The sequence below is a fragment of the Myotis myotis genome, unplaced genomic scaffold, assembly GCF_014108235.1.
Source record: "Myotis myotis isolate mMyoMyo1 unplaced genomic scaffold, mMyoMyo1.p scaffold_m19_p_10, whole genome shotgun sequence".
Taxonomy (NCBI): Eukaryota; Metazoa; Chordata; class Mammalia; order Chiroptera; family Vespertilionidae; genus Myotis; species Myotis myotis.
In genome coordinates this window covers 38,481,668-38,497,308 of record NW_023416314.1, presented here as the reverse complement: position 1 = coordinate 38,497,308, position 15,641 = coordinate 38,481,668, and the positions used below count along the sequence as shown (strand labels likewise).

At 47.9% G+C, this 15,641-nt stretch overlaps 1 protein-coding gene across 5 annotated transcripts in view; it reads left to right on the top strand.

Annotated features, from left to right (window-relative positions):
• The window catches only part of SLCO2B1 (solute carrier organic anion transporter family member 2B1), a 63,798-nt gene extending 59,591 nt beyond the window's left edge, over positions 1–4,207 (top strand). For 4 of the 5 annotated variants that reach the window (XM_036324967.1, XM_036324965.1, XM_036324964.1 and 1 more), the window contains 3 exons: positions 625–689; positions 1,021–1,141; positions 2,654–2,831. In XM_036324967.1, coding sequence (XP_036180860.1) covers positions 625–689; positions 1,021–1,141; positions 2,654–2,831 — 364 coding nt within the window. Of the gene's footprint in view, positions 1–624; positions 690–1,020; positions 1,142–2,653 lie in introns of all 5 variants that reach the window. The other variant, XM_036324963.1, reaches the window with a different exon arrangement.
• The last annotated feature ends 11,434 nt before the right edge of the window (positions 4,208–15,641 follow it).

The window sequence follows — 15,641 nt, the reverse complement described above, 5'->3', positions numbered from 1 at the left end:
TGCATATGAGGAGTTAAGGCAGGCAACGTGCTGCACAAATTCTAACTCCTGAAACCATCAGCCATGGTGGGATCTTTGCCAAGTCACTTAGCCTGTCCAAGAAGCTGTCAGTCTCCTTATCTGTAAAATGGGGCTAAGGATACCCCTACCTCATGGGAGTGAGGATGGGTTTGCAATAGAGAATGAATCCTTCATAATTGCCAGTTGCTGGTACCACTTAGGAGAGGAGCCAGTGCTTCTCAGGGCGTCTGGGCCATAGCCTTACCGTGGTTGAGGGAGTTAGAAGGCATATCTGGCTGCCCAGCTCCAGGTTTTGTCCAGTGTATGAGGAAGGGGAGAATTTGGTGGAGCCAGGGGATAGGGATGGGAGGTATCTGTGACCAGGAACATAGGGAGGTCAGCATAGAACCCTGACGGTCAGTGGCTATGCCTGGTACACGGGGATCAGGCTCTGCGGGTTGGTCACAAATGGAGTGTAGAGCCTGAGGTCCCGGCCCCATCCCACCCAAGGGCCTTGAGACTGGGAGAAGGCTGGCATTGGGTGGCGGGAGAGAAGGAATGTGAGAGCCCCTTGAGGGCTGGACCCCTCTCGATCCTCATGTCACCCATTTTCCTTCTTGTCAGGGGAGTGAAGAAAGAAGACAAGACTCTGGCTGTGGGAATCCAGTTCATGCTCCTGAGAGTTTTAGGTAAAGAACCTCTGGTCCAGACACTCACTGTGTATGGGAGCTGGGGGCACAGGGATAAGTGAGACCCAGTTCCTGGCCTTGGGGTTCACGGGCCCATGGGGAAGCAGATCCGACCCAGGGACCTGCAGGTGGGTGTATCAGCAGCTAGTAGCCCAGCAGGGAGGTAGCATCTGATATCAGGGTGAGGGGTGGGCTTGAGGGCCAAGGACAGATGGGCCCAGAGGCCTCCAGTGGCTCAGAGCCCCTGAGGGGTTGTGTATACCAGGGAATAAGGGTGGGGGGGCGTACAGGAATGCCAGATCCGTTGTTCCCTGAGCACCTCCTCCTCCAGCCTGGATGCCCAGTCCTGTGATCCACGGCAGTGCCATCGACACCACCTGTGTGCACTGGGACTGGAGCTGTGGGCGTCGGGCCGTCTGCCGCTACTATGACCATGACCTGCTCCGAACTCGGTGAGACCTGGGGTGGGGGCTGCCAGGGGATTGTGGGAAGGTGCTGAAAGTACTGGAGGGGGTGGGGTGCCAGGCAGGACACCAGCAGGGAGGAGAAGTTCTGCTGGTGACAGTTGCTATATCCAGTCCTGTGATCTAGATACTGTATCCCCCTTTATGGAAAAGTGAGTGTTAAAGTGGCCCAAAGACACAGCTGATAACTGGTGAAGCTGGGCCTTGAACCAGGCCATCTGATGGCAGTCCATGCAAGAACATGCATCGTCATGGCTGAGTGTGGGGGAACCAGGGAGCAGCCCAGTTGTGAGAGAGACAGGAAATTGGGATGGGGTAGGAAGAAGGCCTTCTCATATAACACTGGAGGCCCGCAATCTGGGCCCAGCTCTTTCTTCCTTATTGTGAGACCTGCCTTTTGGGGGGCTCAATCTTCCTACCTATACAATGGGAATCCCAGAGGAACCTGAAGGCATAGAGGCTGCTGGCCCTGAGATGTGTTGGGAGATGGAAGGAGGAGGAGGGTTGGGAGCATGGTCACTTCCAGCTCTGAGGAGGGCATGGTTCCTGTGGGTTGGGACTGTGCAGGGACTTCCTAGGGGAGAAAAAGTCAAATGAGAGCCCTAACCAGTTTGGCTCAGTGGATAGAGCGTCGGCCTGTGGACTGAAGGGTCCCAGGTTCAATTTAGGTCAAGGGCATGTACCTTGGTTGCGGGCACATCCCCAGTGGGAGGTGTGCAGGAGGCAGCTGATCGATGTTTCTCTCTCATCGATGTTTCTAGCTCTCTATCCCTTTCCCTTCCTCTCTGTAGAAAATCAATAAAATATATTTTTTTAAAAAAAGTCAAATGAGAGACTTGGTGAGTTCAACCAGGGATTTTTCAGCCTTTTTCGTCTCATGGCACACATTGACTAATTACTAAAATATATTATATTTTTGATGATCTGATTTTTTTTAAAGGTATAATTTGGATTCATTAACACCAGATAGTCATTATTGTGTTGGCTGTTGTCATTTTTTCATTTGACAATCTAAGGGAAAAGAAGTCAGTGCCCCTGACTAAATAGTCAGGTATTGCATGTTTTAAAAATTCTTGCAGCACACCAGTTGGAAATCGCCCAGTTAGATGAACAGGGGAGAAGGAACCCTCTTTTTCTTTTGGTGGGGTGGCGGGGGTCGGGGGGAAATCCAGAGTTGCAATTGTCAGGCAGGGCCTCTGAGCCCTTAGACCCAGGCAGAGGCGCACTGGCCAAGTCCACGAGGCAGTCAGGGACAGGGCAGGGAGGGTGCCTAGGCTTCTGCTCCCCACCCAGGGCTCCTTTGGCATAGTGTATCCCCCTCTCCCAGGCTATGGTGACACCGAGTCCACTGGGGCTGGAGGCCTCTCCTCCTCCCAGGGCCTCAATGTCTCCAACTGCACAATGGGTGGTGATTGCTGACCCCATTCTGCCCCCAGCCCAAGGACACCGAAGCCCTGGACGGGGAGGTCCTGAGTCCAAGGGTCTCTTGCTCTTCCCCAGGTTCATTGGCCTCCAGTTCTTCTTCAAGACGGGCTCCCTGGCCTGCTTCGCCTTGATCATGGCTATCCTAAGGCAGCAGGGCAAAGAGGAGGGGACCAAGGTGGTGACATGCCCTGGCCTACAGCAGCAGCCGTTAATGTCAGGACCAGAGAAGAAGCCTGAAGAATCCAGAGTGTGAGCTGTCCCAGGGCCCTCCCCTGGCCAAGAGTGGCAGCCACGGCAAGGGCCTCCTCCAGGCTCTTGGCCTGAGATTGGTTGCCAGGAGCCCTGTGGCCATCTGTGCTGTCAGGATGGACTCAGGTCTCCTCCTCAGCCTGGGGTGGGGCCAGGATCGCCTCTGTCAAGAAGTGTCCATTTGGTGCCCCCTGGAGGCAGAGCCCTGAGCTCTGAGGAGAGATCCACTGGGGCAGGAGGTGAGCATCCAGACTGGGCAGGGCCTTTAGGAAATCTTGAGTCAGGGCCCTAAGGGTTCTGAACTCCTTGGGGAGGCTCACTCTCTGGACTCAGGAAGTCTCAGACCTTGCCCTCAGGGAGCCACGGTCTGGGTGAGGGGCTCCGGTGGAGAGGGAGACCTGGGCCCCTCACTTGGGTGTTTTCCAACTTCAAAGACTAAACACACCCACCACACACTCACTGGTACCCTATGCATTGCCAAGATTTTACACATTTGACCAGGGCCCCCACCAAAGTCACTGTGGCTTTTGTAACTAGAATCCTAATTTCACCATTTCCTCCTAGGCGCTTGAATCTGTGTCACCTGGGGCTCTGTAGATAATGTCCGTTTCTATGACACCTAAGTTTGGGGGGTAAACTGGTTCTCTGTGATGCGGGGTTGGTATAAGGACCTGCTCTTTGTACTGCCCAGGCCTGTAATGCCTGGGAGCAGTAATGTTCAGCTCTGTGTAACGAGTAATGTAATGCTGGGAGCAGTAATGCCGAGCTCTGTGTAACGAGTAATGTAATGCTGGGAGCAGTAATGCCCAGCTCTGTGTAACGAGTCGGTCTGTGGAATGCTCGGGTCTAAACAAACCGGGCCCGTGTACGTCAGGCCTTGACTGATGCTATGGCCAGGCCTGCTTATCTCCCTGGAAGGAGAGTTTCCTGATCTGCTCCCAGCCCGTTCTGTTGCCTTCACCTATCTGACCTGGCTGGGACCTGCTGCTCCAGAGGCAGGCGACAGGGAGCCAGCAGCAGCAGCTTCCCACACGCTGTACCCAGCCACGTGGGGCGGGGCCGGGGAGAGCTGAAGGGACAGGGGACACCTGGCTGTGGCCCTCTGAGCAGCTCCCAGCATCAGGCTTTGAGGCTATCTCATGTGAAAGAAGAGGGAAGTACAGAAGTTCTGATTCCCATTTTATCCTACTATTTGTTGATACCTTTAAGTGTTTAACAAATATCTGAGCCTGTGTTTATCAGTGTCAGGAATTTCAAAGTTCCCAACAGGAAGAGGCTGTTCATGTGTTTATATTCCTTCTCCTTCCCCCATTTCCCAGGTTTTGCAGAAATAATCTGGAATTATAGATGCAGCTTGTTATTAAATTTTTTTTTTTTGCATACTGTCTCTCTTATTACAAAAATCCTTTCCCACAAACTGCATTAGAATTTGCAACAACTGCGTTATTTCCAATTACTTAGATTTAAGTTTGACTGGATTCACTGCTCACCATTATTTCTTGTGTATTACATCTTCCCCTGTCTGTATATTCTGGTCTAATTTTCATCCGGCTGGGTCACTTCCTCTAGTAATGGTTTCAGAAATGGAATGAGGGCGTGAGGCTTTCGGAGTCCTCACCTGTCCAAATCATCATTTACGTTTACCCAAGAGGAAGTGGTTCAGAAAGGTTACATAACTTGCCCAAGATCACCCAGAAAATAAATGATGGCACTGGGGTTAGATCCAGATTTTGTGGGAACTGAAGCTTATACAATTTGGGGAGCCCTCTAAGAAAAAGAACACAAAAATGAGGTCAGGAAATGAGTATTTACTTAGAAAAGAAGTCAAAACAACTATGTCACACAATTCAGAAAAACAGCACAGTATTTTTTTACTAACTGCCGTGCACACCTCTAAAATACATTCCCCCTACCCCCACCTGACAAGTGGAAGGGTTTCCCACAGGTTAGCTTCTGTTTCTGTACATTTCCAACCCGTTTCTCCTCCATTGTCCATATGCTTCCAGGGCCAGGCAGCATGGAATGCATTCATGTCATGAGATGCCCTCTGGATATGACATATTGATGTCACAACTCTGAGTGAGTTGGACAGTGTGTAGGAAGATTCCTAGAAGCCATTCTGTACAGAGCGGTGGCTGGCAATGATTCACCTGAATGCAGCGATGACTGAGAACCACACAAATATATCTCAATGGACCCAAATTAAATTGATCCCCAACTCAACTCCCCCTTAGCCAGACCCAGAAATGCCCATGGCCTCTCCAACCACCTCATATGAAGGGAAGTTGGAACACAAGGGCAGTTGGCGTGAAAAGACTTGGCAATCTTAACCGATTATGGTTAAAGTATCTTACCTTTGCAAATTTCCCAAGAACATGACAATGTGAACACATGCAGAGGCCCCATCAAGCTGGGTCTTGATGCCGAATCTACATTCAGCAGAGATTTGAAGAAGATGAGATCCTTGTGCTTAAAACCTCTCAGGCTGGTCAGGGCCAGGAGACTTCAGGAGTCATCCCAAGAGAGATGTGGGCTGAGAGCCAGGAGTGGAGCAGGTAAGGGCTGAAGGGGTTCCCAGAGATGGAGGGGCCCAGGGTGCAGCCCTCTTCCCTATTACTAGCCACTGGTCCATGAGGAACCACCAGCAATTGACCTGTGTGCTCAGGAGAAGGTGTGAAATCTTGCAAGATTCTACAGGTGATAAAGTCCAACAGAGGACAGGACTGAAGCAGAGCGGATATCCTGATGCCTGGCCTGGAGTTCCTTTGGCCTGTGGACCCATGCTGGGAATTTGCAGGGCGGTCAGATGCTCCTTAGAAGTTGGGAGCCAGGAGCCATGATTGGAGCACAAATAAATGAGGAGCAAGAACCCCCAGCACCCCCAGCATTCTTTAGACCTATTGAATTCTTTCTTCCGAATCTACCCCTACATGTGTTCTTCTCTACCCCGCTGGCCTTCTTCATCCCACTCCACTGTATCCCATTCTTCTATACTCAGCTCAAAGGCCTCCTCCAGGGAGGGAACATGGTATAGGCAAGGGAATGAGTGACAATCACCTTGGACGATACAAGATATAAACTCTCCATAAAAAAATGCACATAAACACAATTGTGCATCTGATTTCAGAGGCTGGGGACCCTTTGAAGCCTGGATCAAGACCTCAGTGCAATGGAGGGAAAAGAATAGCGTTTTAGATTCAGATTTAAACTCAAATCTTGACTCTGCCACTTATTCATGGTGTGACCCTGAACAAGTGATTTAACTTCTCTACGCCTCCATTTCTTCACCTGGAAAGTGAGGTTGATCATTCCTATCTCCTGTTTCCCAAAAGTTGTGAAGACCAAATAATGAGTGCATTTGCTGATCAACATTTCTAAGTTTCCTTCTCGGTCCGGGATCCCTGAGAGAATTGATGGAGTGCAGAGAGGATGGGGGCAGGGAAAGTGGCAAAGACAGAGGGAGGAGGTACCACTGAAGGGAGACGCTCCCTTTGCCCTGGCCTGGCTGCAGCTCTGCTTGTCCCCTAATTTCTTTTACTGTCAACCAGGGCTCACCATCCCAGTCTTATCTCTCCGCACAGCCAACCTGGGACAGCTTTTCTCAACCAGATTTACATTTTTATTGATTTGCTTTCTCCATTCCAGAGCATTCCTTTCTGCTGCCTCTTTTGCTATAAAATGGGCTTGCCCTGGAAAATAACAGTTCTGAGGCTGGCCAAGAAGTGAGGGTTCAAGGATGGGTCCATTCTTCATTCATTCATTCATTCATTCATTCATTCATTCATTCAACCAATCAACCAACAAATCCTACATGGCTGCTCCAAGTACCTGTGCTGTCCCTGCTGGGAACACAACCATGTGTCAGATACAGGAAACTTCCAGTGTAAGCAGGCAAGCTGACAAACAGTAACAAAAGCTTGAGAAGTCATATAGGAGAGGGAAGAAGCCATGGACTCTTCCTGAGACCACCAACTCAGGCTTCCCAGGAGAGGTTAAAGCAGAGCTGGCCTTCAACGTTAGGCAGGAAGTGACTAGGTGGCTAAGATGGGAATGGGCATGGAAAACAATGGGACCAGCAGATCGGAAGACACGAGAGAGCAAGGTGTGTCTGAGTTATGAAACAAGATCAGTGTGGCTAGGATGTACCACCTGTGCAGGGCGACCAGGAGAGAGGAGAGCTGAGGCTGGAGACACCAGCGGGGAGCAAGCCTTGAGTTCCAGCTGGAGGCTTTGGATGTTTTCCTGAGAGCAAGGAGGAGCTCTTGAAACATTGATTGATGGATTATCCCGTTGGGCGGTTATTTTAAGCAGGGAGTGACGTGACAAGATGCGTGTTTTAGAAAGACCGCTGGCTGTGCCACGGGGGGCTTTGGGTAGAAAAGAGAAGCTGGAGTCCAAGTGCTCAGGCAGGAGTCTGGTGCACGAATGCAGAGGAGAAGTAGGCTTTGAACCAGGTCAAGAGGTATCCTGAAAGTGGGGACATCTGAGTCATGAAAGATGAGTAGTGACGCACCAGGTGGAGAAGTTGGGAATGGTGTCCAAGGAGAAGAAACTGCACAGATAGAGGCTCAGCACACAGAAAGGCTCCTGTCAGGCTTGGGAAATTTCCACTACTTCAGTGGCTGCAATGTTGCTTAAGAGGGACGTGATAGTGAGGGAGGAGGTTGAAGGAGTGGGTTGGGGCTCTCAGTTTCTCTCAGTCTGCTCTGTCTCCTGAACCTAGACTCAGGTGGGAGAGAAGAGGGAGCACGGGCCACTGTTGCAGATTGCGCGGGGCCACCTCCATGCGGGCTGTGAGTGCCCTGGGTGAGGGTGCTCCTTACTCAAGGCAAACCTCTCTGGGATCACAATACTGGACATTTTACAAAGTCCCTTTGTACTGGGTGCTCATGGCTCCCTGGTGAGGAATGTGGAACAGGGTTATTATCTCCATAGGGGAGATAAAGGAACTGAGGCCTACAAGAGCGTAAGAACTCATCCAAGGTCACTCAGGAGCCCAAGTAGCACCCTCTTAAAACTCTGATGTTTTTTCAAATAACCTACTTGTCACTGACTCACATACACACAAAAGACGCCAGAGCTGCAAACTAACGTGATTGAAATGAAAAGAGGGAGCGAAACACCGCAGACAGAGACCACGTCCTCCTGTCCTCAGTTCCTCAAACTCACCCTGGAGCTGGAGACATTCCAAGTGAGAAAACAGAACCAGGTTCCCTGTGATCTGGAACCCAATAGACACGGGAAAATCCCAGCTCAGCCACTTCCCAGGTGTGGGAAGTCACTACACTCATCTCAGCTTTGGTTTTCTCATCTGAAAAGTGGGAAAAAATTCCACCTTTCACGTTTGTTCTGAGGATTTAATGTGATAATGTAGCATTACAGTAAGTAGTTAACCATTGCTGAGTAACAAATTACCCCAAAACTTAGCATCTTAAAACAAGTTTTTCCCAGCTGGTGTGGCTCAGTGGTTGAACACTGACCCATAAACCAGGAGGTCGAAGTTTGATTCCCAGTCAGGGCACATGCCCGGTTGTGGGCTGGGTCCCCAGTGGGAAGAGGGGGAGGGGCATGCAGGAGGCAGCTGATCAATGATTCTCTCTCATCATTGATGTTTCTATCTCTCCCTCTCTGAAATCAATTAAAAAAAATATTTTTTAGCCGAAACCGGTTTGGCTCAGTGGATAGAGCGTCAGCCTGCGGACTGAAGGGTCCCAGGTTCGATTCCGGTCAAGGGCATGTACCTGGGTTGCGGGCACATCCCCAGTGGGAGATGTGCAGGAGGCAGCTGATTGATGTTTCTAACTATCTCTCTCCCTTCCTCTCTGTAAAAAAATCAATAAAATATATTTAAAATATATATATATTTTTTAAAACAACAAATTTCTATTATCTCACCCAGTTTCTGAGGATAAAGAACCCAGAAAATGATAAATTAGGAGATTCTGGCTCAGGATCTCTCATGACGTTGCAATTGAATGTCAGCCAGGGCTACAGTCATCAGAAGGCTCAATTGGGGCAGGAGGATCTTTTTCCAGGCTTATTCTGTAACCATGGTCAAAGGTTTCAGTTTCTTTCCACACAAGCCTCTCCACAAGGCTGCTCACGACATGGTGGTTAACTTCTCCTAGAATGAATGATCCAAGAAAGAGAATGTGCTACCCAGATGGAAGCCACTCATCTTTTACAACTAATCTTAGAAGTGACATATCATCACTTTTGCCATATTCTATTGGTCACACAGATTAACTTGGTAAAATGTGGGAGGGGAATACAAAAGGGTAGGAATACCAGGGGGTGTGGATCATTGGGAGCCATTTGGGAGCTGGCTCACAAGTGCCTACAACAGTGCCTGGCACACAATAGGTACTTATTCATTAGTAGCTGCTATTAGCCTCCCAAAGCTGACAGGTTAAGAAGACAAGATTTGGACATGAAAAGATGAGAGACCTTGTCAAAGTAGACTGTGAACTGAACTGGGTAATGTTTGATTACATGGTAGAAGAGGGTGTGCTGGTCAAAGGAGTGTAAATAGGGAAGGCTCCCTGGCAGAGGCTGGAAAGGAGATGAGGCCAATCTAGAGAGAAGACAGAGTGTGAGTATGGCAGGCACTGTTGGTTACCTTCCCACAGCCAATCCCCTCGTCCTTATTTCAGGAGCAAGATGCCCAGGAACAGGGATGATCCAAGCAATTCATGGAAACACCGTTCCCTTTGCCAGTAAGTGGTCTAAGAGTGGATGTGTGACCTCATTTTGGTCAATGGCATATAAGGAGATGGCCCACTTGGAAAGCTCCCTTCCTGGTTAAAAGAGAGGTATGAGAGGAGGAGGCTCTTTTTGCTCCCAGGCCCTTTCTTCTTGCTTGGGAGGGCACGGTGCTCAGTGTCACACCAGCCACTTTGTGATCACAGGTAGAGTCTCCCTCTACTTAGAATGGGAAAAGTCTGGGTCATCAGAAACATGGTGAATCACCAGACCAACCCTGGATCCACCTTCTTCTGGCCTCCTTGTTAAAGAAATAAAAGGTGCCCTAACTGGTTTGGCTCAATGGATAGAGCGTCGGCCTGTGGACTCCAGGGTCCCGGGTTCGATTCCGGTCAAGGGCATGTGCCTTGGTTGCGGGCATATACCCAGTGGGGAGTGTGCAGGAAGCAGCTGATCGATGTTTCTCTCTCATCGATGTTTCTGACTCTCTGTCCCTCTCCCTTCCTCTCTGTAAGAAATCAATAAAATATATTTTTAAAAAAAGAAATAAAAGGTTCAAGCCATTCTAAACCAGGTTTTCTCTTACTTGCATTCCAACTGATTCAGTGACAAAGTATTCCAGTTCCCTTTGGGGTCATTTCCTTTTCCCGAGGAAGGCAGAGTGGAAATGTGGAATAGGAAAGGGCCCTGGGCTGGGAGGCAGGAGTCCTTGGTCTGACTCCAGCTCTGCCTTTGAGTTAACTCTGTGATCTTGAGCAAGTCCCTGCCCCTCTGGGCCTCTAATAATCATAGCTAATATTTACTGACTGCTTACTGTGTGCCAACCACTCTGCTAAGAGCTTCCCTTGCTTTATCCCATTCAATCCTCACATCAACTCTGCTATGTCAATATTATTATTCTCTTTGTTTTATGGATAAGGAGAGTAAGGCCCAGAGACATTAGGGAATTTGCCAGCGGTTCCATAGCAAGTTAGTGCTGTATCTCTGGATTCTGAATTCAGGCTTCTCTCTCTGTATAGCCGATGCTTTCTGACCATAATGCTGTATTGCCTGGCAATAAATGGAAGTCTGTGGACAACATGACAGTAAGCGCCTTTCCAGATCAAATATTCTTTGATTTGCTGCCCCATGTCTAGCTACATGAGAACAACCAGCTTATCTGAGAGAAGAAAGCAGGACTTCTACCTGTCTGAAAGGCTGTCGTGTGAATGGAGATCAGACTTACTCCAGGTAGCTCTACGGGCATGAACTGGACTAGTGTGGGGACACCACAAGGAGACAGACTATAGCTTATATAAGTTAGAACTTTCCAGCTGCTAGTCCGCAGGGGATAGAGGTATGTACAGAGGCAAGGACTCCTCTGTAGAGAAACTTACGGAAGCCTGTGTTTGATAGACCTTTGTCGGAAGTACTGCATTGCGTAGAGATGGGACGGAACGGCTTAAAGCTTGTGAAAGGAATTGGATGGGATAATGTACTAGAATACTCCTAGCACCATCACAGATAAAACTAGAGGGAGCCCATAAAATAGTGTTTCTTTTCCCCCTTTGACACTGAGATAGCTTGAATTTTAGATTCTCTAATGTGAATTTTTAGCTCTTTGGCTCTAAGAGACTACAGTTCTATAATTTCAACACACTGTGGTTCTGCCCTGTTAAGATGCTATGGTTATTTATTTATATTTTTGTTAATCCTCACCCGAGGATATTTTTCCATTGGTTTTTAGAGAGAGTGGAAGGGAGGGGGAAAGACAGAGAGAAGCATCAATGTGAGAGAGAGACAGCGATTGTTTGCCTCCCATTCCCGCCCTGCCCAGGGCTGGAGACCGACCCTGCAACCGAGGTATGTACCCTTGACTGGAACGGAATCCAGGACCCTTTAGTCCGTGGGTTGACACTCTATCCACTGAGCAAAACTGGCTAGGGCAACGCTATGGTTTTAATTCTCTAGCTTTCCATGATTGTGTAGCTCTAGAAGCTGAGCAATCTATGATTTTATAATTTAATAGTCTACAGCGTTAACTATCCAAGATTCAGTAAAGTGTTTCTCACCAACTCCATAAATATGAGGGAGTTGCTCTAAATGCTGTGCTTCAGTGGCCTCCACACACATAGGGCAACTCCCTCTGTCCCTGTTATCACTCTATGGCCATTCCCCCACACCAGCCTCAGGCTCTCCATTCCAACCAGCCCTCCTCCCTGATCCCTACTCCATTCCCACTCTGCTGTCTCCAACTCACCAAAAGATACATTCACTCTCTATCTGTTGGTGATTGTTCATTAAACAAGGGCCTTCTCTATGCTCAGGCTTGTGCATATTACAAAGGGGATGTAGGGAAATAAGAAAGTATGGTCATGATTCTCAGGGGGCCTAAGATCAATGGACCCAAGTCCCTTGCTGTTCTTTAAACTCAAATTCACCTCTACCAGGAAGACTTCCTTGATTGACACTAAATATCTAGCACCAGTAACCACAATTACATGTGTGAAGATCTGAGCTCTTTAGTTAATTATTTTGCATATTTTAAGTTATCTGTCCATCCTGTCTCCCTGAATATAACTGAGGATTCCCCCTAAATCAATAGCATGTCTTCTTCAACCAGCCTGAGAGTTTTCTAGAGAAAGACCATGTCTTCTCCATCAGACTGGAGGCGCCATGTAGACATGAGCCATGACTCCCTTATATTATACTTGAGCTAGAGTTAAAGGTAGAATGATGTTCCTCCACCAGATTAATAAATTCTCAAAGGCAAGTTCATGTCTCTGTTATTGCACGGAAGATTTTGTAAAAGCAGAAGCCACATCTCTCCTTAAAATGATGAAGTCCTCAATGCCAATGACTGGGCTCCTGCCCTCATGCTGGGGGCTGTAGCCTCAAGAGCAAAGGGTCTAGGGCTCTCCCCTCTTTTTCTATTCCTACAATCCCAGCCCAGGACTCTGACCATAAGAAAGGATATTTTTCCTAAAGCAGAGACAAATGAATGGAAAAGGGAAGATTCAGGATGCAAATGGAAAATATGTCCAGACCCTTGCTCTATCCTGGGGCATCTCCTACAAGCTATCCCTCTGTGGAAGTGGGCTCCTCCCAGCTCCACCCAGCAACTTGGAAGAGCAAGCGAAGATGTCGGCACCTTGGACAGCGCCCAACCCATTACAGGCCTCTGGAGCCAGCGGGAGAAGCCAAGCTCTCCAACTCCCTTAGCCTCTGGGTGATGGATTTCCTCTTTTCTCAATTTGATTAAAGACCAGTGGATAACCAGAGTGCCTTGTTCCGTTCTCTTCTTTCTTCCTGATGAACATAATTAACTCTGCCAGGCTGGGAATACTTGCTCTTAAATACTGCCTGCCCAGCCCCAACCCAGGCATGAATCAGTAACACACAGCCAGAAACTCTTGGGGGATTCATACATTTCTTCCTTGGGAATGGGGGTGGAGAGGAAACTTTCCCCGAGAAAAATAGGAGCTGTGAATGGAGTCTGAAATGAGGTGGTTAGGTAAAGAAAGCCCTGAACCAAACGTCAGGAAATTTTAAGTTTAGTTCTGGCTTTACCACTAATCTAGATATGATCTAGAGCAAGTCGCATGGCTTCTATGAGTCAGTTTTTCCATTTGTAGGATGAGGACGTCGGACTAGACAATTTCAAATTCTGTTCAGTGCTAAAATTCTATGGAGAAGAGGAACCTTTAAAACAGAAAGGGAAAGAGACTGGCCTGAGGTCCTACAGCAAGCTCATGGCAAAGCTGGGTTTAAATCCATGGCTCCTGGTTTCTACTTCAATCCTATTTCACTTGCACAGAACTTCCCCCGTTATCCACTCACACACTTTGTTGCCTGGGTATGGGGCTGAGGCAGTTGAAGACAGGTGGGATTGAGTTTACTGGTGCTGACAAAAGATAATAAAATGTAAGATATATGGAAATGCTGGTCTCTCAGCAGAAGGCAGAGAGAATAGTAGAAATAATTAAAGTGTGTGGGGGGGGAGGAGGAGGGAACCACCAGATAGAGACAGAAATACAACCTCAAACTTAAAGAAGAAATACAAACTCAAAGAAGCCCAGAGAAGTTCCATGACTTGTCCAAGGCCATCTAGTAAAACCCTCTTATAGATAAAGAGTGAAATCTTATTCAGATCAAGTGTTGGGCAGGGGGAAGGGTGCCTCTGTGAGAGAAGGGAAATATCAATCAATAAGTATATATTAGGTTATTATAGTGTGCCCTGCTCTGTACTATGCACTTAGGCAGAGATATAAAGAATGATACTCGAATTCTGCTCTCTATATCTTTGATGTGCTGCTTCTTCTACTTAGAATTACTTCCAAGGCATCTGTGTATGTCCAAAGACTGCTGTTCCATTAAGGCGCAAACAAAAAGTCTCCCCTGGTGGGAAAGCATCCATAACCTTATTCAGATGCCATTTCTCCCTCCTCTGAATCCCAAGGCACTTTCTTTGTTTCTGTTTTACAGTACTCAGCATCATCTGCCTTATTGGCTCCCACCCTCTCCCCAAACAGTGAACACACACACACACACACAGACACACACAGACAGAGAGAGAGAGAGAGAGAGAGAGAGAGAGAGAGAGAGAGAGAGCGCGCACTTGTATTTCATTCAGCTTTGAATCATTCAGAATATTCAAGATTTGAAATGTAATAGAATCTCAGTAAATATTAGATGGATGGATGAATGTAGATATATGGGTGACTAGGAGAGAGGGTAGATGAAGAGATAGATGTATAGATTGGTGAATGGGTATATGGGTGTATGCTGGGTGAATGGCTAGATGGAAAGATAAACCCATAATAGGATAGGTGGATAGAAAATGGATAAGTGGGTAAGTGGGTTGGTAGGTAGGTGGGTACATGAACAGGTGAATGAGTGAATTTATGGACAGCTGAGTAGAAGGGAATGCAGGTGGATATTGGGGTTGGTGAATGGATGAATACATAGATAGTTGTGTGGGTGAAGGAATGGATGGATAATTGCATGACTGTGTGGAAAAAATAAATTTTAAGGTAGATGAAAAGAATTATGGGAAAGAAACATGGAGATATTCCTAATATCACAAAGATCATTTTCATGGAAACTTTTCATTCTAATGTCAGAAAAATTGCTATGGGGGTTGACTGACTCCATGTTTAAGCTAAGTACAAAGTGTGCTAATACCCCAAATGCTCTCAGGCAATTTCAGGCTGTATCAGTGGAGGTCTAATATCAAAATCAAGAACCTGAGCTGCTCACACTGCTCTGGAGTCTGTGTTTGCTCTTCCCATCTGGGATGATGACGTCCATGGCTTAGCCATAGAGAAAATACAGGGGGGAGTAATCTCTAAAGTCACAAGTGAGAAACTGGTGAAAGGACCAGGGTGTCCAGCCCAGAGAACGGCAAAGTCATGGAACACAATCACCATGTCTCGCTTTCCTGGGGCACGTCCGGTGGCCTCAGTGGCAAGGGTGGGTGGGTCCCAGAGGAAGTCACAAGGCCGATGTCTCAGCCCCTTGTGAGAAAGGCCATCACACAAGGAAAGGACTATCTTTGGGGAGTGAGCTTCCCGACTTGGGCATGTATAAGTAGAATCTGAACATTACTAGAAAAGTTGCCAAGTGGGGACTTGTTTGGTGTGGAAAGCAACTCTAAGGTCTCTTCCCACCTCAAAATGAAATCATCTGTTCATCTCTTCATTCCTTAAAATGTTGTGTTTAGCTGTGCCCTGTGCTCAGATCAGAATTCTGGGAATTTCTATCCAAAGCTCGGGGTTTAGGGAGCTTTGAGAGATAGATAGGTCTTATGAGACCCTCAACTTCCTCTCCATCTCGGACTGGGGTATGAGGACTGAGGAGGAGCTGAAAATGTCCTTTCAGAGACCCAAATGACTGGGAGGGGGAAATCAGAGCCAATCCTTGACCTAGATTCCCTGTCATTAATGAGCCTACGTCACTGATGTGTTGGCTTCTGTCTCCCCAATCCCGCCCAGCTCTCTGGTATGAGAAGATTAAATCAATGAGGAGGAGGAGGAGGAGGAGATCTGGCTGGCACTGGTTGGGAACAGCAGATAATTCACTTACATAACAGGGGACTGAGGTTTGGGCTTGGCCCTTGAGTATGGGGGTGGAT